Source organism: Macrobrachium nipponense, chromosome 21, assembly GCF_015104395.2.
Source record: "Macrobrachium nipponense isolate FS-2020 chromosome 21, ASM1510439v2, whole genome shotgun sequence".
Taxonomy (NCBI): domain Eukaryota; kingdom Metazoa; phylum Arthropoda; class Malacostraca; order Decapoda; family Palaemonidae; genus Macrobrachium; species Macrobrachium nipponense.
This window is the reverse complement of record NC_087212.1, coordinates 42,469,956-42,495,584: the sequence shown is the minus strand read 5'-3', so window position 1 is coordinate 42,495,584 and position 25,629 is coordinate 42,469,956. Positions and strand designations below refer to the sequence as shown.

General features: G+C 35.6%; 1 protein-coding gene across 2 annotated transcripts; it reads right to left on the bottom strand.

Annotated features, from left to right (window-relative positions):
• Nucleotides 1–9,270: 9,270 nt before the first annotated feature.
• On the bottom strand, nucleotides 9,271–24,554 carry LOC135197971 (sal-like protein 1). Of its 2 annotated transcripts, none has more exons than XM_064225282.1 (3): nucleotides 24,372–24,554; nucleotides 20,023–20,081; nucleotides 9,271–18,138 (listed from the first exon to the last, which is right to left on the bottom strand). In XM_064225282.1, exon 3 carries the CDS (start codon nucleotides 18,129–18,131, stop codon nucleotides 14,634–14,636), a length of 3,498 nt encoding a protein of 1,165 aa, XP_064081352.1. In that variant the 5' UTR covers nucleotides 18,132–18,138; nucleotides 20,023–20,081; nucleotides 24,372–24,554; the 3' UTR covers nucleotides 9,271–14,633. The 2 variants fall into 2 exon arrangements, with proteins under 2 accessions (XP_064081352.1, XP_064081351.1); XM_064225281.1 differs by lacking the exon at nucleotides 24,372–24,554 and adding an exon at nucleotides 24,217–24,358.
• Nucleotides 24,555–25,629: the final 1,075 nt, after the last annotated feature.

Here is a 25,629-nt window from a genome sequence, read left to right as displayed (position 1 = left end):
AGCACACCATCATTATATTTCATTTGATTGCGCCTAGTACCTTATGAACACCTTACTACGTATCTTAACGAGTAGGAATGTGGAACAGCAGTTCCATTCATACCTGGCACATGCTTATTCATATGCAAACTGGCACATTCTTATTCATATGCAATCTTAAATAAAGATCTTATTTTTCAGCGCGACCTAGTACCATATCGGAGTACCGACAGGTGTTTGCCTAGTAATGATATGGAATGGTCGCGCATTCTATTGTGAAAAAATAAAAATATACATCTCTTGTAAAAAGCCTTGGTGACATGAGCATAGTTCTCTGTTCTGTGCCACTTTCCCTGGAAGTTTCCCAGCTTTGCTACAAAACTCTGATTTAGCCGTCAGGGTCAGCAGCCTCTCACAGAGCACTCTCGTTCTCGTTTCAACATCATGTTTCAATCACACGAGCAACAGATGAACTGTAGCAACTATGCGGCTTAAAGACCATATTATGACAGGTCAGAGTTTACCAATAAAAATCAGTCATTTATCCACGTCCTAAGTATGAGTTTTCCTGACAATAGAAAATGCAAAGATATTCCTAAAGTAAACAATGCGTGTAGAATTGAACAGATAGGAAAAGACAAACTAAACCACAATACAACCAACAGAGAAACAAAGGGAAACCAGCGTGAGCATCATGTTAAAGGACTCAAAACAAATCATATATAGGTGCAAAACTACCGCTCCTCTGAGCATGGCGATTCTGTTGCAAAGTATGCATGAAGTGGGAGCTTTCATAGTGCAACAGATATTCACATCTCTGCCGGATGGTTTCAACTGGCAACTTTGATGCCGTGTGGGGTTCAGGCTTATATAAAAAAAATGGCTCATCTTCATTTTTGTGAACTTAATCATAAATTATCAAACTTTTTATTCATGTCCTATACTATTAAGTTAATTTCCCTCAACAATTAGATCAGTTACTAAAATGCTGAAAAAAGAAATGGGCACTGCAACACAATAAATGTAGCTTTCGTGAAGAAATATTTAAGATATGGAAACTTTCAAGAAATTAGTGTTAATAATTTAAAAACGAGTAACTTTGTCTTATAATGATAAATTCCTAGAGTGATGGGTCACCCGCACCAAAAATGAGCTTCACATTTTCGCTTATTAATGCATGAGTATAAAATGCTTTGGATGTATATCTTGATAAATAATTAAAAACCTAAATCAATAGGGGACCTACTAGAATAACAAGCAGAAAGTAACTGCACAGAAGGTGGCATGCAACAATATTAGGAAATGGCGTTTAGATCAAATAACAGAAAGCTATTCCAAACATAGAAAATAATGGTAATTGTCACACTGAATTAATGACATGTTTATTTAAAACCAGCTATGACACACCGGTGCTGGCTGCTCAAGAAACATAAACTTTAGCAGAGAGAGAAAAAAAAAAGGGGGGGGGGGGGGCGATTGCCCTGATTCACAGAATGATTGTCTCCAAAATAGACCTATAGGATGACGACGGCAGCACATGCTTCTGTGATACAGATACTGTCTTTTTGCATATAAAGGTTTCAGATACAAAATACTCTTTATTTCTGATGGGACGTACTGCCTGGCAGCAATTAACTACTAACACCCTCACTGGCGTAACTATTCCAATTATCCTGTTTAGCTCCTGCGCAAATTTGGCTTAGCAAGGGGTAAAGGTTGTACTAAAACTATAAGGTACATGACCGAGCGGCGACATAGCAACCACCGATCCAGAAAAAGTACTTTAATTCGCTGCATGAGGCCATAAGCATCAGTTAAGAGTTGTGGCCTATCCACGCCAAGACCTCTACGTTCCTCTCGAAGGAAGTTTTTTCTCCTAAATTACGAAATAATGGCATAATTCAAGCGCTTCTCCGGGAAGTGGCCGCTATATCGCCGATCAGTCATTAACCCTGTCTTCAAGTAAGGTTGCGAATATTGATGTGACAAAAGCCTTACAAATATTCCTATGTAAATTATGTTACTTTCTGACCCATCCCACACCACAAATCCCATAACAGAAAAACCAAGGTCAGTTCCTGTGGAAATATGCGGAATTGTGTATAGCCTAATTTGGAAAGCTGAGGAGAAACTATTAGGTACTACTATATGGTTGAATACAAAATCAACTTTTGCTTCGGTAAGACTATGTTTGGGTAAGGGGGTTGCAAAAGCACTATACCAAGAACGCAACCTTCACCCAGTTATCATTCCCATAACGTTTTGGTTACCTTGGCTAGACTTAAAAAAAGTGTAGAAGTAACGGAACCACAATGATAGTCAGAACTGGTTACGGTTAATGTCAAAGAGCACCACCCAAACAAAATATTTCAATAATATTTGTTAATAATGCACCATTTCAAGAGGCATTTAGGATATGGTGTGGGCAGGTAGCATCTTCTTACTAGGAAACCAACCATAAGTTACATAATTACGATTCTCAAATATGATAGGGTAGATCTACAGTACTATTCCGCGGCGGCCTAGACTATGGTAGTTGCGGTTTGCTATGCAGTTTTACCTCCTGAACAAGAATTTTATGTAACATTTATTCGGACGACTGTAATTAACCCCTGGGGACCAGTACTAAACACGGCGAAATACATTGGACGCCCAAATCCCTAGTGGATGTCGTATCCGCGGTTACGTTCCTTGCAGTCCGTGCGGAACAATTCTGTAGAATTACATATGATAGTTCTGGCGGAGCCTGCAGGATTAAGCTGGCAGAGTGATTTAATACAAAAACGGTGTAGATTCATCAGTGAACAGTTCTTGCCGTCACAGCGTTAGTACAATGTATAAATTGTATTATTAATAAAATGCGGCTCATGGAGATTCTGCATATCCTTAATCTAAGAAAAAAAAAAAAAATTAATGAACCAGGTACTGAGCAACAATGCACCCTCCATACCACATCATTAAAATGAACATAAGGTCCATGGCCAGGGATACCCCACTGTGGTTAAAAGTCGTTTTCCTTCCTGTGATCTGAAATTAGTTTTTGAATTACGAAATATGTTCCTTTCCATCATGAATAACCGAAATAATGTGTGCATTGACGAAACCACTTTTTCCTGGCCTAGCCTATTAGCATCTATACTCTGTTTTATTTTTTTTTTCCATCTGTCCACCCGCCAGTGGTGTTTACGTATGTTAACATTGCGTCCCGGGCTTTCGCTAGTTACGCTCTGTGTAAGTTTTAGGTAAATAAAAGGATATCTGGGTGTACATTTGCAACTGAAAAGTGTTTTAATATTTACTGTATGCGAATTACACCGTTAAAATTCGAAATGGATATTATAATTGTTGAATGTAACTATCAAAAGCCCAGGACGCAGTGTTACCATACGCAAACACCACAAGCGGGTGAAAAAAAAAAAAAAAAAAAAAAAAAAAAAAAACAGAGTATAGGTAGGCTACACTTCTTGGGTGAAATTATCGCCTAACCTACGCGGCTGCAAATACCTTTGTTTAGCAAGCTGAACACGTAACATAGCTTGCCTCCTGACAGCTAAAAAATATGACAAGTAAACTCGACAGTATATATAAGCGATCTACATTGGAAAACTGGGCACCTTGGATACTACAAACATGACCAAGAAAGAGTAGGCTGACCAAGAAAGAGTAGGCTAGCCTATCTATAGAACTTTTTAAAATTGATACTCCCTCTTGGTGACTTAATATTTCGTGTATTGAAATGAAGATAGATATAAGAAACATTTTCTGTTGTTCCGACTATACAACCTTTAGAGCACAAATCTAACTCAAACTAGGAATAGATGTTGCTTGTTTGTTTTGTTTGCTTGGTGCTTTTACGTTGCATGGAACCAGTGGTTATTCAGTAACGGGACCAATGGCTTTACGGACTTCCGAACCACGTCGAGAGTGAACTTCTATCACCAGAAATACACATCTCTCACTCCTCAATGGAATGAACGAGAATCGAACCATCGACTACCGTGGCGGGATGCTAATACCATACCAACCACGCCGCTGGGGCGCTCGAATAGCTGTTGCTGTAGTTACTCGATGCTTGGAGGGAGTGGCCTTTAATTCACGTAGTCGCGGATAATTGTTCTGCCATCCTTGCGCAGCTGAGTTGCGCTCCTGGACTAAGATGGCCTTAGACAATAGACATGCATACTTTTTCTTAAATTCAAGGTTACGTCTTTAAACGCACGCGGTATATTTATCAGCGGGTGGGATTCTAGTTTTCAGTTTGTTTACTCATGTAATTAAAGGATTACGTTGAGTAGTACTCTTCCGGAACAGCTGTGCTGCTATTGTATCTCTCTCTCTATACCGAAGATAGTGTCGTTTACCATGAAAGCAAAAAGAAACAGCGTTCATGGGTTGTACTTAATGGCACAAAATAAATAAATAAATAAGAAGCAATACCTTAATTAACCCTTAAACGCCGAAGCGGTAAAAAAAAAATTGTCTCCCGTGTGCTGGAGGTGTTTCGGAGTGCGGAAGCGGAAGAAATATTTTTTTCAAAAAAACACAGCGCGCTTAGTTTTCAAGATTAAGAGTTCATTTTTGGCTCCTTTTTTTGTCATTGGCTGAAGTTTAGTATGCAACCATCAGAAATGAAAAAAATTATCATTATCATATATAAATAATGCTATATATGATAGCGCAAAAACGAAATTTCATATATAATTGTATTCAAATCGCTCTGTGCGCAAAACGGTTAAAGGTAACAAGTTACTTTTTTTTGTAATATACACTAAATTGCGATCATTTTGGTATATAACACATTGTAAAACGATAAAAGCAACACAGAGAAAATATTATCACAAAATGATGCATGAATTCGTAACGCGCAGACGTAAAAATTTTTTTTTTTTTAAATTCACCATAAATCTAAATATTGTTATAGAGACTTCGAATTTGTTTCAAGATGAAGTTAAATGATGGAATATTACGATACTGTAAGAGTTTTAGCTTACAATTGCAGTTTACGACCATTTCGGACGAGTTAAAGTTGACCAAATGTCGAAATTTTTTTATTTTTTTTTATATGCAATTATTTCAGAAATTAGAAAAGCTACAACCTTCAAATATTTTTCCTTTTATTCTACATGAAATTGCGCACATTTTCATATATAAAACTCTATGAAATGCCTAATATGAAACGGAGCAAATTTTCCGAGAATGTGATGTACGCATTTCGGAGATTTATGGCGGAGAATCCGCGCACGGAGGGAAGGAAAGTTTTTTTCATAAATTCACCATAAATCGAAATATTGTGCTAGAGACTTACAATTTGTTGCAAAATGAAGGTAAATGATTGAATATTACTAAAATATAAGTTTTAGCTTACAATTGCGTTTTTCGACCATTTCGGTAGAGTCAAAGTTGACCGAACGTGGTTTTTTTTCTATTTATCGTGATTTATATGCAAATATTTCAAAAATGAGAAAAGCTACAACCTTCAATTATTTTTCGTTGTATTTTACATGAAATTGCGCACATTTTCATATATAAAACTTTATGTAACGGCTAATTTAAAATGGTGCAAACATTACCACAATCGCACGTATGATTTTTTCGGAAGAGTTACCGCGCGGACGTAAGGCAAATGTTATTTTTTTCATAATTTCACCATAAATCGAAATATTGTGCTAGAGACTTCCAATTTGTTGCAAAATGAAGTTAAATGATTGAATATTACTAAAATATAAGAGTTTTAGCTTACAATTGCGTTTTTCGACCATTTCGGTAAAGTCAAAATTGACCGAAGGTTGAAAATTTGTCACTTATCATTTTTGATATGAAAATATTTCAAAACTGATAAAAGCTACAACCATGGGTTGTTTTTAGTTGTATTGTGCATGAAATTGCGCACATTTCCATATATAAAACTTTATGTAACGGCTAATTTTAAAATGGTGCAAACATTACCACAATCGCATGTATGATTTTTTTCGGAAGAGTTACCGCGCTGACGTAAGGAAAAAGTTTTTTCATAAATTCACCATAAATCGAAATATTGTGCTAGAGACTTCCAATTTGTTGCAGAATTAAGGTAAATAGTTGAATATTACTAAAATATAAGTGTTTTAGCTTACAATTGCGTTTTTCGACCATTTCGGTAGAGTCAAAGTTGACCGAAGGTTGAAATTTTGGTACTTATCGTTATTTATATGGAAATATTTCAAAACTGATAAAAGCTACAATCATGAGTATTTTTTTGTTGTATTCTAAATGAAATTGCACACATTTTCATATATAATACTTCATGTAACGGATAATTTAAAACGGTGCAAAAATTATGTCAAAGTGACGAAATAATTTTTGAGATGTGTCACTGATACTTTTTAGTGCGATAAGAAAGAAATTCGCGCTTGCGTGCCTGCGTAACGATTGTAAACAAAACAACGCCTTGATCCGTGAACTCCCAGCATTCCCCAAGGTGCGTGATTCAAAAGTTTTCGGCTGGTAGGCCTATAAGTATTTTTCCGCGAATTTTTAAAAAAACTTTTTTGAGTCGACGTATGGTATGTCCATTCGGCATACGGGAGACATTTTGACTCGACGTTTAATACGTCCATTCGGCGTTTAAGGGTTAACAACCACACTTCACAAGGAATATCTTGGCAGTCAGCAATGGTTTCACCTCGACCATAACGGTGCTATAAGGAAAAAATCCGAAAATATGATTGTGAAATATAAAACTAATTCATTCTTCCTACTTGAATCTTCGGAAAAATCCAGTAGTGCTGAAACTCAGTTGAAATTAGAGAGCAACTTTTGATGTTTCAGACATTGGTATCTCCACTGGGACGAAACACCCGAGATCAGGAAATCATAAAGGTTTGTTTGTTTGTTTGTATGGTGCTTTTACATTACATGGAACCAGTGGTTATTCAGCAACGGGACCAACGGTTTCACGTGACTTCAACCACGTCGAGAGTGAACTTCTATCACCAGAAATACACATCTCTCGCTCCTCATTGGAATGGCCGAGAATCGAACTCGCGACCACCGAGGTGGGACGCCAACACCATACCAACCACGCCACTGAGGCACTGAAATCATAAAGGTTATGTCAATCTGATTGTTACTGCATATTCTGAGACGCATGCAACTTTTATTAAGCTATCCATGAGAATAATATAGAAGGTTGATGAGGCTATGTAGTAGTAAGACATTCAACTTTTAGTATGTTAGGCCCCTTGATAATGATTTTCCTCGTACAAGGAAAACCGAGACCAAACCTTTTACAAGTCACTATACCATCAGTTACAACTCCCAGTTCTTAAAAATAAATTTACATTTCTAAAACTGCTTATGTATATCAAAATATCTCTGACTTTGTAATGAGATTAAGAATACTCATAGTTCATATAAAGGAAACATATCTTGAACTATGGTAATGTTAATAAATCTTACCCTATTGAAATTTTACTGGTTTTGGGCGAATAATTATACTATTAAAAAAAGAAGAAAAAAATCTCATTGTCAAAATGATGCATTGGGTGGAGCCTAGAACAGAAACTTCTCTTACATCATTAAAAGTATGATGAATTTTCTCTCTTAAGACATCCATAGAATATAACATAATATAGGATTTAGGCCAAAGGCCAAGTGCTGGGATCTATGAGGCCATTCAACACTGAAATGGAATTGAAAGTAAAATGGTTTGAAAGGTGCAACAGGAAGAAAACCTTGCAGTTGCAATATAAATCACTTGTTAGGATAAGGTGGGAATATGAACCGCAGTACAGTAGGGAATAGGAGTTGCAGCTGGGGGCCGATGGGACGCTGCTAACAACCTTGAAGTAATGCCTCCAATGCACCGCATGAGGAGGTGCACTGATGGCATTAGCTCCCTACGAGACTGACATGTTATTTTCTAATTATTGCATAAGAAAACCATAATTAAAAACTATGAAAAAATTAGCAAACATTTTCATGGTTTTCTAATGATCATTCTGTTTGAACAGTCTATAATTACAATAGGATACAACTACATCATTCCCCAGGTACAGAATGTCACCCCCAGTGCCTCCAGAAGTTAAAATAATTTATTTATTTGTTTTTTGTTTTGCTACAGCTAATATCATTAAAAAACTGTAATCTCAAGGGATTAAATCAGAATGACCTCATTTGGCATCACCAGAACCTCGACAAGTTAGCTGATTTTGTAACAAAATACAATAAAATTAATTAATAATCTAACATTAATACTGGGCAATGGAGCAGGCATGCTTCATATGTATCTACTATTGTCAGGTTCATTTTACAAAGAATACAATTTACCTTGGGAGGTATTGTGGCTTTTCAACCTGCTCATTCTAATGTACAAATGATTTTCTCTTTAAAACAAATACTACAGTGTAATTATCAGGAATTTGTCTCACAATACACTACACAGATAGACTGTGAAAACTTTTAACAAGGCAAACAGAAGACTACTCTGAAATTGAAAAAACTTGGGTAGAAGCAAGATCATCATATAGTGAAGAATATACAATTTAGGCTGAAGGTCAAGCACTGGAACCTAAGAAGTCATTCAGCACTGAAAGGAAAATTGAGAGTAAAAGGTTACAAAGGGGTAACAGGAGGAAAACCTCGCCGTTGCACTATAAAACTTGTTAGAAGAGGATGGAAAGTAAGATAGAGGAAAGGCTATGAAAGGAGGTAGCACAGTAAAAGGAATGAAAGGGGTTACAATTGGAGGCCGAAGGGACGTTGCAAAGACCCTTAAATCATCTCTACGGTGCATCATGTGTGAGGTGCACTGATGGCACTAAACCCACTACAGGGATCACAGTTTTTCCAGCAAAGTGCAGTGTGAAACAGAGATGTGACACTGTTGGAGATCATTATTAAGATTTTCTGATATTACAGAAAATAATTCTAATACAATTTGGTAATTTAATTTTATGAATTCAATTTATTATCAGCAAAAAGTCACACATTAAACTATTGTATGACCTATGTGGGGTGCAAATGAAAATTACTTTAGGATGACCTACCTGAAATAATGCACTTGCCATAAAATAGGTCTTTATCATAAATATATAATTTACAATTCTAGGAGTCCTAAGTTATCATCATAAATGTTTTACACTGCTTTTCCAAATTTAGGAGTTAGCTGTGGAATGAGTTCTCTCCATTCTTTTCTGCCCTGTACTCTTTCTGCCTTAACTCCAATCAAGTCTGTCTTCATGTATCCTCTTCCTCCACAATGTAAAAGTCTTAAGTAAATACGTATATGAAGGGAAAATGTAAAATGAGATATAATAAACATAACTTTATTCTTGAAAGACATAATTCTTAAATACCTAAATTGAGGTTTAATATTCTCCAGCAGTTTTATCCATCTTTACACAAAGGGCAAAAATTCACAAAAATGACTTGTGCTACACCAGTAAAGAACTTTGGTAAAAATATAAAAAACGAAATCAGTCACTCTCTATTAGTCATACATACTAAGTTTTTCCTTGGATACAAATTACAGCAATCCAGAACATAAGACTCCTTCGGTCTCCTGTGTATAACTACACATAAGCTTCATTAATAAATGGTATTCTACATCATTTGTACCATCAATTGTTGACTAAATGTAATCTTATCCTACTTCTCTTTTTTATACAAAGACTCAGAACCCCTAACACTAAAATAAGTAGATCAGAGTACGTAGTACTTATTATCTTTCTCAAACATGGAAAATTAAAATGCCCTGAAGCCCTCTTTATAGAGCACCAGATATAGCTGCCATTATAATACACTTCATAAGCTTTTTACATCAGCTTCTCACTTTATGGGGGTTAGACTTATAGAATGAGTCTATTCCACTGTTCTCTTCATGACAAATAAGAAATAATTATTTTATGTAGTTTTTATGATGTTCAATAACTTTCCACTCATGAGCCAGTAATATCTTATACACAGTGATAAGAAATTAGAAATAACCAAACTACTCTTGTTTTGTTACATAACCATGAACTGATAAGCTACACTAACATTGAAACAGTCTTAATATTATATCTATTATCAGAGCTGGAGAGAGTAAAGCACTTCCAGCTGATGTTAACTGCTGCTGGAATATGCACTGTGTTTACCGAGTGTCAATTACAAAAGTCATTCTTGGGTCACCAGATGAATCCACTTCGCTAAACTTGCAAGTAAGTTTTAGCCACAGTAGATATAAAGGTTCTTATATCAAGAAATGTTAAAATTTTTTACAATTATGAGCCCACAAACTGTAATATCTCACAAGTGCTGACTTAAAAAAAATTAATGGTTATTTTCATGAAGACAAGGATATCTCAGAAATCTTTTGTTCCAGACAGAAGGTACATACAGCAATTAAAAAAAGAAAAATGGAAAATGAGGCTAAAAATTAGGGGATAGCATAATTGTGCATAACTCAGGTGCTAGTAGACTGTCAACTTTGGAAGTAACTACAGGTCCTACCCATTAACAATGTTGCAGTGTGCTCCCTAAATATCAGAGGTTGTCACTGAATAAAATTACCTTGTGAATACAATGCCAAATTATGCAAAAGGTGGACAGTATACTATCTAAATCTGAGACAGTCTGGTGACATGAGGAGGTCTGTTAGCATCTACAATAAGGTGAAAAATATGATGATTGAAGTAGTGCTTATAGTATTACTTGCCTTGCCATAACCATATTTTATGCTCAGGAAGAATTGAGAGTACTTTGGTCAACTCTGAATTAAAGCAAGGTATTGCTTGATTAGGATTAGAAGTGCTATTACCATGAAAACCAAAGCATGATATGCAAAACACAAAATCAGTGACTTAAAGGTTTATGAATCATCTTTCTCTTAGCCATAACAAAGTGCTCCAAGTGGTTAGTTAAAGTATAGCTATATCTGCTTTGTGAGGGTATCCATAGAGCAAGTTTCTTTAAGGGCCAGCATACAGCCTGCATGAGGCTTCAGAAATTTATTGTATAGCTTCATGGATAGATGTATGGTATTCATGGCCAAAGCCCAGATCTATAAGTTACTTCATGGTCTGTTATGAAACTTAGTTTTTGATGTTAAAAGATAAAAATGAATCTAATGAAAAAATATCATGATTTAAGATATTGCCTATTTCTACTACTACAATGGCAAAGCATTTTTTCTCTAAAGGACAAAAAGATGACAACAAGGATTGGGGGAACATGGATCACAGGTAGAGAAGCATCCTGCTGACACCAGTCACAAAATATAGCTGACTTCAGCCAGAAAGACAAGTTGCTGGACTTGTTAGGACTGGTATATTTAACTACAGTAAATGCATAAAAGCTTGTATGGTGCATCCTCAAGACTTAAATCTGATAAGGCTTATGACAGCAACAATATCATATCAAAATGACTAACCACCGAATTCAACTAATACTTCAGTAGCTAGCTGTATATTCCAGAAAAGTACCACTATAAGGATCAATTAATCCAGGTGACTCAGAATAAATATGAAAACTACTGTACTGCATAAACAACAGCTATTAAATTCATAAAGTAATTTCAGCAAGGTATCACTGACATCATTTATTGTGATATGATCAATGAAATGAGATTTGTCTGTTGCTTGTAAGGTTATTTAGTTAATAAGTACATGGAACTAATGTGATCTGGCCACAACTTTCCAATAGCCTCCTTTTCTGATGCTGCCTCAAAACTTATGAATTACTTTTTGATCTTGGGATTTAAGTCTTTATGCCTAATGTAAATATGGGTGGTCTTCCATGTCCAGTATTCTTAACATGGAACCTTTTTAGTTGTTTATCATTTAACTAATAATGTATCGGAGCATTCTGGGCTGGCAATCACTATGATTCCTTGTCAGTTTTATTAGGATGACTGGTGCTAGCAATAGTAACACTTGAAGACACTTGCACTGGGACAGTAAAATTATGATCCACCAAGTGACCTGCATGCCACTTTGAGGGGCATCTGTGACTCATCTGGTAACCACTACTTTTTCCTGGCTGGCAACAGATAAGATTTAAAGTCTTATCTACCTTTGTCTGGTTAAACCACAGGTAAAAACAATGAAGTCTGCATTTGTTTAGAAAAATGTTCCCTTCTTGGTCAGAAACATTTATGGTATAGCATATGCAACCTTAATTGTACGCAGCAGTATCAGTAACTAGAGCCTGAAATTTGCATATGCATTCAATCCGGTTAGAGTCCATTGTTCAATAAACTGCTGTAGAAAGTAACAAATGAGTGTTCTTGAACTGTGTTTGCAATTTTGCTGTACAATAAAAGAAGCTTACAAAACTAAAACCATTAAATACAAAAGCATGTACATCAGACACAAGACTTCACAATATGGTCAGCTAAATGTTCTCTTATCAACATCTTAAAATGATTAATAAAGGTCATTATTCCTCATGAGATTTTTATGGAATGACAGGACCTACATGCAGTATATTCTTAATAGTTCGCATAACTCAGATCTTCCAGTTACAAGCTGCAATAACATAAAACTATCATTAGACTAGCCACATTAAACAATTAGGTGAGATAAGGGAAATTTGTTTTTTACAACTTTTTTAATGTACTATATTGCACTTGATTATGGAAACTAATACTAATCTTTAAACTAAATAATGCATATAATGCATAATAATTCATAGTATACAATATGTATGTACCATTATTATTTCTGAAGCATAAGTACATTACAGTAAATAATATTTGACACAAACTACAAAGTACTTGACAAAAATCATCTTTATTAATGATTTGGCCTTGATGATACTATTAACAAAACTGATACTAACCATATGCACCTCAAGTGACTTAATTATGCAGTAGTTATTTATTTGGTTTAAGGCTGTCTGCCTTTCTGTGTAGAGGCTGATGTTCTTTAATGAGAAACCACAGCAAAAACTATTTCATGTATGGATATAAAGTAACATATATATTACAAAAGCATTATGGCAATATTAAAAAATATAAATCAATAAGCACATTGGCAATTGTTAGATGATGCGGAACCTTAGTCCAATATCACATACAAATGCTATATTTTTTGGCCCTTGTAAAGATAATAGCACTGCATCTAAGAAACCATTAAAATCTGATATTCTTAAGATAAATGAATATCAGTAACTTAATCATCTTGACATGAAATACACAATGCTGAATTTTCAGTCTACTTAACAGGACAACCTAATGATGCAATATTGGTGTGAAGGGCACCATATAAACCATTTTATCATTACTAATATCTACCACACACACAACAATTTATCGACAATTTACTGAAAATTCCTGTAAAAAAAATGGACTGAAAACAGAATTTTGCTTTTCATTACATCTAAAATACATATAAAAACTATATCTTACTGATTCAGCATTTTTTTTAAAGAAACCCTTCTTTTGCATTACAATAATATAACTGCCCTTTATCAGGATCTCACCTCCCACATGATGCCTATGTAAAATCAAACAAAAATGCCTTACAATCGATTTTAAAGAATCTCATGGAATGTCAGAAGCTAACAGACCAACTCTGATGTTCATGTATAAGGCATCTGTCCCATTATTATTAATAACAGATAATAGGAGTTACCAACTTTGCCTTAAACACTATACATATATTCAATTTATGGTCAATAACTCAGAACATGCAACTGAAACTCTTAAGCAAATCTACGCACATTGAAAGCATTAAAAATTCTCTAAGTAAATCTATACATGTTGAAAGCAGTAAAAACAATCTTAAACAGGGAGACAGTAACTATTTAGAGGGAAGTAAAGTTAATGTACATGACCCAATTACCAAAAAGTTGTCTGATCACAGGGATGTTTTGCAAATAACAATTCACCATTATTTCCCAGTTGACACAAACAAGGAAACCATCCATTTGTGAGCTTTCCAACTGAAGTGTACTTTATAGATTAAGCCTAGAAATTTTAGGTTGGCTTATGACTTCATTATAGTACAGTTACAAATATGTTCAGCATGGCATAAGTTTGTGGCAATATAAAATACAAATTCATTCACATAAATATATCTTTTTTATTCCAGAGGGGGTTACTGATTGATATAATTAACTGAAATGAAAGTTGGGATATCTAAAATTGAATCTAGTTGTTATATGCATTATAAATCCACAAGGGGTTGTCAAATTTATGGTCCATCACAAAGTACCTTCACCAATTTTCACACAAACTAAGAGAATATGCTTCAGTCAACAAAAGTGACAATTTAAATAGCATGGCTAAACAAACCAAGAGAGCTGTATAAACCATCTGTTGGGAGAGTTTAGAAATGAAAAATAATAATTTGTTATTTTATGCAGAGGTAGGAGTTCATTCTCTTAATCTATGTCGCAAAACTAAAAACACATTTTGGAAATAACGCACAATTTGTAAGTTCCCTACGATACTATCTACATAATGTATAAAAATTAAGGAAAGTATATATGTAACAGAATAAATGTTAAAAACCATAATACAATATACTTTACAATCATGAATCAAACTAAATAGAATAGAATAACTACACAAGGCTAGTATTTATAGATAATTCACTTAAGGTATAATTGTACAATATCATCTTTGTACAAAGTACCACCTTGTTTCTTTCTTTGAAACCTACATTTTTCCTGTCCATATAAAACTTATAAATCTAATAAGGACCTGGATATGACAGGTATGCTAGAAGATAAGCTGCCGCAGTAATAGCATCTGTTGACAAATTAATGGGAGAGTCAGGTGGTCCAGAAGAAGGAAAATGAGATGATACTGGAAGTGCAGGTGAAGGGTGAGGAGGAGAAGAAGATGGTGAAGCTGAAGGTAAGCCACCGGTAAAAGGACCAACAACCAGAAAATTTGGATTCTGAGAGGCACCAGTAACTCCTCCGCTGGCTGATGTTACGGCAGTTGATGACGATGCTGCCGACTGGTATGATAAAGTACTTGTAGATGATGTTGAAGAACTAGAAATTGTAGTTTTTTCTACACTATTGCTTTCTAATTTTGATTTCAGTACTGAAGAGAGATCATCTTCAAACTCATCTTCAGTATCCTTACTGTGTGCTTTCAAAAGATGGGAATTAAGATTACAACTACGTGTAAATCCCTTAGAACACCATTGGCAAAAGAAACGCTTCTCCCTCTCAATAGGTTTTATTTGTTTCACTGGTTTGGGAAGTTTACCGTGTATTTTACGCATGTGCTTTCTCAAAATATCCTTTGTAGTTAAAAATTTGTTACAGATCTCACACTTATGCATACGATTATTTTCATCCTTTGAATTCTCGGGGGAATGAAGTTTCATGTGATTTAACAGACTCAGCTTAGATGGCAAGAAAGTATAACAAATTTTGCATTGCTCTTTCACTTTATGAATTTTCTCATGCTTGTCTAAAACATATTTTTTGACAAATGATGCTGGGCACAAAGAACATTTATAGGAAGCAGCATTTTTGTGTGATTTCAAATGAGTCAGTAATATATGTTTTCTGGTAAATTTCTTGGAACATATTTCACATTCATGCTTTTCATTATTGTGCACAGCTATGTGTCTCTTTAATACATCCCGGCGAGAGAAGAGTTTACCACAAATTTCACATGTTAGCTTTTTATTTTCATGTATGTTGTCCATGTGATTTTTCAGAAAATCTTTTCTAAGAAATGTTTTTTCACAAATTTTACACTTGAATGGTTTATCTAACAAATGGCTCTTCTTATGAACATCTAAATTATACAAGTTTGAACACAAGAATCCACAAGTGTCACACTTGAACTTTTTTTCACGATGTGATGAAAGGTGAGAAATCAAGTAATATTTTGTAGTGAAAGATTTTGAGCACTTTTCACATTCAAAGTTCTTTGGGGCTTCTTGACCATGGGTTAACATATGCCTTTGTAATTTGGCATACCTTGAGTAACTTGCAGTACACAACCTACAAGAAAACCTGTGATTCTTGACATGAGTTCGAAGATGCTGAGTGTAATGTTTCCATTTTGAAAACATTTTTGTACAAAAACAGCAAGCAAACAACTCGGTTTCCTTTATGCCATGATCCTTCATATGGTCTTTATAAACTTTTATGTTTTTACCAAAGTCTTTTTGGCATACTCGACATACAAGATCTATACCTCTTCTCAACATATGGTCTGCTAAACGGGAAGTTTGATCTGGCTCTCTGGATTTGGGGGACTTCTCTGTAATTTCTTTCTCTTTTTTAGAAGATTCAATATTTGTTTCTGTCGTTTCTAACTTCACAGCAATTTCACTAGAGCTTTTCAGAGGATTTTCAGACACAATAAGATCATCTTCTGGCAAATTCCGTCTGATCCAGTCCTCAAAACTAGCATCAGATCGAGTTATCTGGCGACACTCGGTAGGATTGCCTCCTAAGCGTTCAGTTTTCACAGTACTGCCTGAAGATTTTTGAGGGGAATCATCAGTCAAGATTTTTGTAGGAACAGTTTCCGGTAAATCCATCCTGTTACTAGCATCCTGATATACACTTGGTTTCCTCTGAACCCTGCCCTTTCTCTTTTTTGAACCAACCCCTTGCTTCTTTGCAGTACCGTCAGTCTGCTGTGTTTGAGATTCTAAGTTCAGAGAGACTGAATCTAAAGGAGTCAAGCAAGGGTTGCTAAGTTGTTTTTCTGGTATATTACTAACATTTTCTGGAGGACAGGAGTAATCATTGTCAGAAAAAGGCAAATGGTAAGGTAACGTACTTTTGTTTTGTGCACTGACATCACGTAAAACAGAGTGACTGGGCATTGGAGCATTGTTTAGCTGTTCGTCTACATTAAAGTTTGTAAGTACATTGTCAACAGCATAACTGTTCACAAGAGACATCTGATTACTATGCATAGGTAGTTTCCTCTGGACAGGAGCTGGCATTACTGGACTAGAGGAAACTTCCTCTGAATGTGTTAAACCAATTACAGGTGTATTTGATGAACAACCCATGACTGAAGTGCTGACCGATGCACCAATAACTGGACCACTGATAGAACATAAAGGCTGAGCAGATGTGGCTATACTCTCATTTTTTACCATATCAGGAATGTTGGAATTCATGTCCACAGAATTATTAGCAACTGACATTGAGGGTAAAGGTAACTGTCCAAAGGACTGATTCAGACAGGGTTGGTTACCCATAGCATGACTCAAAAGATTAGGTGCTACACTGAGAGAAGGCATCAACCCATTATCAGGGGCACCAGTGTAGTGCAACGTGGCACTACTTCCACCAATGCTCACTCCAGTCCCACTATCTAAACCCAAAGCATCTCCATTTCCTGGCAGGCTTTCTGGGATATCTAAGTCTCTAGTTGTACCCATATCCTGATGTAACCCTGATGTATCTGAATGCTGGAGAATATTGTCAGTCATATCTTGGCTGTCTGGAGTGTCAAGTGCATGTTCAGGTATAATGTAATGTTCAATTTCCAATTGAACATACTCATCATTCACCTGGAAAAGTCCATTCAGTGAATGCTTGTGGGGGCATAACTGTGGACCCGAATTTACTTTGTCACCACAAAGCCAACACTCGGTAACATTTAAAGTGTAATTTGTATTTAAATTGAAATGTCTCAGTTGCAGTATAAGTTTACCTCCATAGCAAGTCATTCTACCATACACATCTGCTGTTTCAAGAGAATTTTTGTGTGACAGCACATTTGGGACACCATTTCCACCAGCATGGGATAATGCAGCAGTATTTGGATCAAATAAGGCTGTTTCAATTGCCTTGTGATTTGCATCTACACTTGCTGTTAAGTCAGGTCCAAGATCATGGCATGCTAACTTTGCTAAAAGACTCTGAGCAGACTCACTATCTCCTTTAGGTAGAGAGTTTGTTAGATCTGTCATCTGACATATGTCTCCAGTGTGTAAATCATCTGATCTTTGTAATATTGATGAAAGCCCAGTCAAGTGATGAATATCATTATAACCACCAGTGGCAGAATTACCATTATGTGAATGCAAAGAATTTAAACTTACATTAACCAGTCCAGAATTCAGGCCGCTCCCTGGGTCTTTCCGAGTTCCAGGAGTCTCAAGAGCCAGATCAACATCAAAACCCATTGGCCATAGATCACCCCCAAGGCTGGGGGTTTCAAACCCCCGGCATGCATGATTAGTGTCACCCATATTGATTCTGTAAAATTAAAAAAAGTTTATTTAAAATCTCATATGGTAACTATACTAAACTTATAATAAAAATGATTTAAATGATCAGTTATTTTCAAAAGTGCTGTAATCATTTCATAACACAAAAACCATTGGTGATCTGGATCAAGACTACTATATCTGCTGTGTACCTTGTTTCTAAACAAAAACTAATCTCACTGTCCATTACTAATTACTGTGACAAAAAGAATTTAAACCCTTCACTCATAGTTGTCCAATATACTATAATAAAATTACAGTATCTTTAACCCAGGATGTCTTTCTAGGTGGTGTGACGGTGGATCATTGAGCTTATATATTCTTCAAAATGCTACATATTTTAGTATCACGTTTACAAATTTTAATATCTCAAAGAATAAGTTTCTGTTCTTGAAATTTCTCTGGCTTAAAGAATTGAATTATAATGAATGCTTCTGTTTGTGTAAACATAAACTCTGAAATTCATCCTCTGGGTGGCTTACAGTTAATGAATTATAGTCATATCTATTTCATATACTAAAGATGAGGAAATTCCTATAATGTCCAGGGCTAATTCTTCCTTGGTAAGGCATCTGGTTTTCTCCAGAACCTCTGAAACAAGGATGATTACATCCTCAATCTGTCCCTTGCTGGCTAAAACCAATGTACATGACCATGCACTCAGAGCTCAGTAAGTAAAACTTGAAATAAATAAGAATGAAAAAGATGAATTGAAAAAGCAAAACGACAAAACGGTTTTGGAATAAGGTCCTATGCAACAAGTAACCACCTGGGTAAGAACAAACATATCTGTTTACAGCTCAATAACTTCAAGAGAAGTTGAGATGGAGGTCTGGTACATACCTTGAGATCCAAATGCAGTGGACCGACCGTACTCATGGGGGATGGATTCCACACCCCTCGCGAATAGCTAAAATCTGCGAATACTTTAAACCCCTCTAAAAATGCCTAGAACTGCCTATTTCGATAGTTCAAACATGAATAAAACCTCTAAAAAGGCTTATACCTGAGTATTTAATAGTTTTATCACAAAAAGTGCATTTAGACACAAACATTTAATGAAAATACAGTTATTAATGAGCATTTCTCAGTGAAAAATACTGTGAATAGTTGAATTTTCTGCGAATAATGTGTAGTACATATATAATGTTCCATAGAAAAATCTACAAATATCAATATCAATCTTCTTATACTGAATTTCTTCATATTTTCATTACCTTGATAAATAATTCTAAAACCTGGCCATTGATACTGAGAAATCTCTGAAAACGAAGGGTAGGTGCATATTCAGGGGCATTACTAGTTTTCACCTTTCAAGCTTATGAATCCAAGCAAGGAGGCAGTACTCCAACAACCTTTTGTTGAGGAAGTAAGCATGGTTCACATAAGAGGCAAACATTTAATGACTTTTTCAAAGGATCTTCTGATGCTTTCTGCTGAACGTGTCACCTATAATGGAATGAGCCTGGGAACTGGAAGAATGTGCCCATACTCTACGCCCAATGACGTACAAAGTTTTGTCTTGAAAAGGATCTCTGACATCATGTGGTTTTCAGGAAATAAACCAACACAGCTTTGGTTTAGACCATACAGGACCTCGACTTCATTTGGTTTTGAGGTAAGCAACTGTCCAATACTACTACAAAAAAGTGAAAAGTTTTGATTTAAAAGTTAACTACCGCTAATATCAGGACTTGTTATTGCTATAGTAACAAAATCAAGTATCCTTAGTAATGTGATTTGTATTATTGTTTGAACACATTCACTTCCAATCTCATGAACGTCAATAGAGTATATGGTATAATGTACATGACATAACAATTCATAATTAGGATATTTACAAATACTGACAAATACTGCATAACCAACTTACTTTCTCCTTAAGACTCTATGAGGGTATTAACACAGAACTGCTCATAAGCAAACAACATCCTGCAAGATACAGCAAAAATTATATAAATTAATAACAGACATTTAACAAAAATATTCTAATGTTTCAACATATGTCACAAATACTGTAGTAGTCTGCAAAATTAAAAATTTAATAAAATATAATAAAAAATTGATGTGCCTCAGTAACAAATATAAACATTCTAGGGTCCACTAAAAGACCAAGATTTACTAAAGATTTGGGAAAATTTTGCTACATTTTTATAAGAAAAAATATACATAGGAGAAAAGTCTCAGACAAGAACAAATTAATTTAGAGGTCAAACTTTTACTAACAAGTAACGCATTATAAATTTGTTACTAGAATAGTCATGAACCTTTCACCTTTTATCAGGTTTTCCTTTTGGCACTGAAATTCATTACAGAGCACAAGTCAATTCATTTACATCGAAAGTGGTATATTTAAAAAGTAATATGACATATAATTCATGATACCTAGTCTGTTGACTCTTAATGGAGTAATGTAGAGAGGCTAAGATATTGCTGCTAACGTTTGTCAAATATCACAATGAGATAACAGAAATCTGGCATTCAAACATAAAAATGTAATAAAAAATTGCAGTTTCACAGATGGATACAGGTACATTTGAATATATCAATTATTATAGTACATACAGCTTACGGTAGGCTGGCTGGGGATGCATAAGTGCATTCATAACTATAAGCCTACTTTGTATGGCAAGTGGTAGCATAGCAGGTTACCAAGCCTAGCTACAGCCAATTCTTGCTGGGTAACTTGATCATTAACAAGCTTGATTAGGATGTACTATTTTTAATACAAAGGAGTAATACAAAGGGGAGTGAAGGAAATCTGTTATTTTTTACTTTAATATCAGTTCCTGCTTATTACAAAAACCATACTTAAATCTATTGCAAACTGACTGCTACAAGACATTTAGCAATGAATATCATTACACAGATTTTCAAGATATTTGTTAATAATGCTAAGTAAAGGCACGCATGGTTCCCAAAAAGATTTTGTATGTCCAAGTGCATTACAGGCAAAGAGGGCTAACGTCACTTCAGCGTCATTTTATTATTATCTGAAATTAACAAAGTTAAATCAGCCCTATCAATCACTAATGGAATCAACAAGTTTCCAAAGTGTTCATTACAAGCTAGTGATGTACACAAGTTTCTGTTATCATTGATGTCATGTTGGTATCTTTTGCTCTAAATTTCACTAAATAAGTGAAATTTTGGAACTCATGCATTGCTTAAAAAAATTGGCTTCAGTTCTCAGTCACGGATTTCGTGCTGATGCATGACCCTTGTTCCACTGATTATTTTAGTTATATGTATTGCAAAATATACTAGTGGCCCCATGTACTTCAATGTACTCTGATTGTGATGACAGTATGGCTACTGAACGATTTCACTGCACCCTATTCAACTAAGAACCTGATGAATTTGGTTATATTAAGTGAAGAGGGGTCTTGAGGGGAGAAACCCTTAGCCAGATAAGGATCGGCATCTTTAGTTAGATTAGTTTAGGTGTGGTTGGGTTAAGTTGCAACCCTATAAATCATTTTAATTTAAAGTGCACTAAGTTAGATTAGGTTAGGCTAGGGGTAGTTTTGAGGATAAATGCTGAAAAGTTGCCAATATCTCACATTGGATAACAGATTAATTTTTCCTGTGTATTTCCATGCGTTTTCAATGAATTTAACGGAGATTTTCGGTGAAAATGCAGTTTGGAGTAGAGGGCCTGCAAACTGCAACTCCAAAAATATGGTTTTCCATAAAAAATCTCCGTCAAATTTGTTGAAAATATATGAAAATACATTAGAAAAACTCTTCTGTTATCCAATGTGGGTGTAAAAACTGAACTTGTGAAATCATGAACCATGGCTGCGTGTAACGACACTCGAATAATGTTTATATTCTGTATCACAACACAACTCATGAGTACGTCACTGTTTTAGTGTGTATTTAGCCCAAGTCTTCAGTTAGTTTTGTGCATAATTTTTGGCATTAACTAGGGTAGAACACCACGGCAGGCCAACCCTCATCACCGGTGGACGGGTCTTATTCACTCGATATTTAATTGGTGAAACAAGAATACAATTGCAACTCTAAGCATACCATTTAAAAGACTGAAGTTTCGTCAACATAATGTGATATATGAAAGCCCCATACGAACTAAAATAAGCATGTGAGCTCTTCGTAAAATATGTTTTCAAGGCAGTTTTTAAATCCAATATGGCGGCTACGTTTTGCATGGACGGTTCTCATCAGTGACGGCCACCATCTTTCCCCAGCCTTCCCAGCACTCATTTGAACAATGTTAGCATATATATGTAACGATTATTGATCTTACTCAAGATTGCAGTTGTAATCAGCACAATAAAACAACATTTTGTTGCCTATATTAGTGAAAGTATGAAACTTGTTATTCCCGGGGTTATGGTTGGAACTGAATTCATTCTTACCTTGTAATCGGTGGTTTTTATCCTTACTGCCATCACAACTGAAACTCCACAGTGCTTATTTGATTGTAATTATACACATTTTGGTCTTAATTCACTCCACAGTGCACTTGAACCACGCTGTGATTCCTGGTTCCTAAGCACTCACTCCGCAAACACAGTTACGAGCAGCAGACGACAACACTGATTACGCGATGCAAAGCTTTATTCCCTTAATTGTTTACTTTACTCAATATTTAGTTTAACTTTACTTCAAAATGTTTATTTAATTCATGTCTATTATCCCTTTTTGCAACCAAATTAACCCCCAAAAATTACAAATGTTTCGGATGTATACTTACGAGCAGACGACGTGAGGAAAAATGACTCATCGTTGCCAATCTAGTGGAGCGTCATACATACGCCGACGCATTTACAAACTGTTTCGATGAATTCTAGTTGTCATAGTAATGCAGTAATGATAAAATTGCTAATATGTACGTATATATAATACAAATAGATACGCTAATTTCACTTATTTCCCCGGTTTTGTGTAAGTCTTATACCTAGTTTGGAGGGTAAACACATACCAATTGACAACACTGATAAACAATTGAAGAGCGCAAAACGCCGCAAAGAATGCCGTAGTCCCCTTGAATAAGTGCTGGTAAGAGGTTGGTTTACGATTGTTGTGATGAAAGTGCCCCAGCGTCTATGGGTACAAGTGGTGTGCAGATTTAGCACAGGAAATGGGAAGTTTGTTGACACAAGCGACTCCGTAAACATCAAGATGGCGTCAATCTTCGAAACATTTTTAGTTGTAAGTAAAAATTTCTAAAGCGTTTTGGTGAGATTTCCACTGCCGTAGCCACCCTTTTCACTACCCTCTGTTTAAATCTTAAAATTTGGCCTTAATTTCTAACTTTGGAGAAAATACTTACTTCGAAAGGAGAGTAGAGGTCTTTAGCTCCGTTTCTCACCAACAACAAGTCGCGACTGATGCCCATCTCCGGTGTCAGGACGCGTTATAATGTACTTTTTCGGAGGGTGGCAAGCGTTGAATGTGGGTGGCCTGTTTGGCCTGCTGTGATATTTTACCCTAACCTAACCACACCAAACCTAAGCTAACATACAGGGTCTAGGGGTGTTTACTGGTTACAATTTAATAGTGCATACTTCGTCGTCGTCTTCTACCAAAACAGTACCTAGTTTCCTTAAAAACATCATGGCCAGGGACCGCGTTCCGATTGTTGTGATGAGAGTGCCCCAGCGTCTATGGATACAAGTGGTGTGTGGATTTATCACAGGAAATGGGAAGTTTGTTGACACAAGCGACTCCGCAAACATCGAGATGGCGTCAATCTTCTATGTTATTTAACCGTAAGTATAATTTTCGAAAGCGTTTTGGTGAAATTTGCACTGCATTAGCCACCATTTTCACTATCCTCTGTTTAGAGCTTTAAATTTGGCCTTAATTTCTAACTTTGGTGGCAGGACGCATTATAGGCTAAGTACTTTTACGGAGGGTGGCCATCCGTGACCGTCGCTGTGTTGGGCCAGTCCATGCGGTTGTTTACACTAGTACTAAGAAAATACGAATTATAGGCTAGGCTATTTACAATTCGGGAATACTAGTAGGCTAGCTAGCTAGCTAATGATTACTAGCCAAGCAATGGTTTACAGATTAAGCTACTAGAATTAAAACTTACCTAAATACTCGGATTCTTCAAACTTCCCCACAGTTCACTAGTCAGCTTAAGTTAAATGCTTTAGTATCGTCACAAACTGGAAAATATAATTTCCACCTGTCCATACACAATACAAGTAAATGACTCACCACAATGAAAACTTCAATCTCATTTACCTTTTTCATGACATAAGTAGGTATGACAATTACTCAGAATTTTATACTTTAAATATAATTATGAAATATTCTGTATATTTCATAGACGATGGCAATAGGTATGGTCCAAACATTAATACTGTAAAATCGGAGATTGACAGTTGAATAAAATTACATTTGTAAAGCATATAACGTTCTCTCCTTGTTATGAAATGTAAACAGTCCTTCTTCGTTTGTTTTAGAGACTGGAAACCAGACCTCATTGGTAATATGCGATTCATAGTTAGAGAAAATGGATTATAGTCACTTCATTTCAATACAGCATCATGATGCAAAAAAAAAAAAAAAAAGTATCTTACTGCGCTGTTTGCCGCTGAGTGTGGTTACAATAGTCAACACATTCACATAAATGCATCCAATATATATATATATATATATATATATATATATATATATATATATATATATATATATATATATATATATACTCAGCAGCGTAGCGTTAGGTGAATCAGTTATTAATCCTGTAGACGATCCCCAAGCATGCTGGATAGTTTATTAATTCAAAGAAATTGTTCGGACGAGTTTATCTGAAGTCCACATTATCATCTCAGCTAAATCAGCCCTGACAGTATGCAAAGAAATCGACAAGTATTCAACATGTTCACAACGGGTTAGTAGCGCATTTAAGTTTCTGCTGTGATTGATGTCACTTGCATACAAATGGCATAATTTTGATGCCCTTTTCTAAACGTCAGCTTATGTTCACTTGATCTTTGTGGCAATATTTTTTTATTCATACCAATTAGAATGATCATTTTTTGAGAGGACTTATAATCACCTGCTATTGGAATGAACTTGGTCTTTAGCAGATAGTTCACTTTTAATTTCCTTACAACACGAAAAACTTGAAATGCAATGGAAGACGGCACTGACACCATGAACTATGTAAATATGCCTAATTGTGATCTGGTCGACCCTGGCCCACGTGTGATTGTAATAAAATAGGAACTCTAAATTCCAAGCTGAATCACATTACAATTGAGCTTAAAATAAAGCTCTCTTTGATGTAGCAAATATTTAATTCTTTCGGCCAGGTTTCTTAAGAGTAAAAGCTGTTGTCAACATCATCTTGTGTGTAGCATCATCTCTCTCCCTCTTGGCCTCAGGATTCTGAACGACTTTCTTCGCAGAAAAACTCCTGTCAGGCACTTGAATGCTGCCTCCTAAAGCCTCAGCTAGGCTTTTCTTAACCACTCTGCTTATTATTTGCGGATCC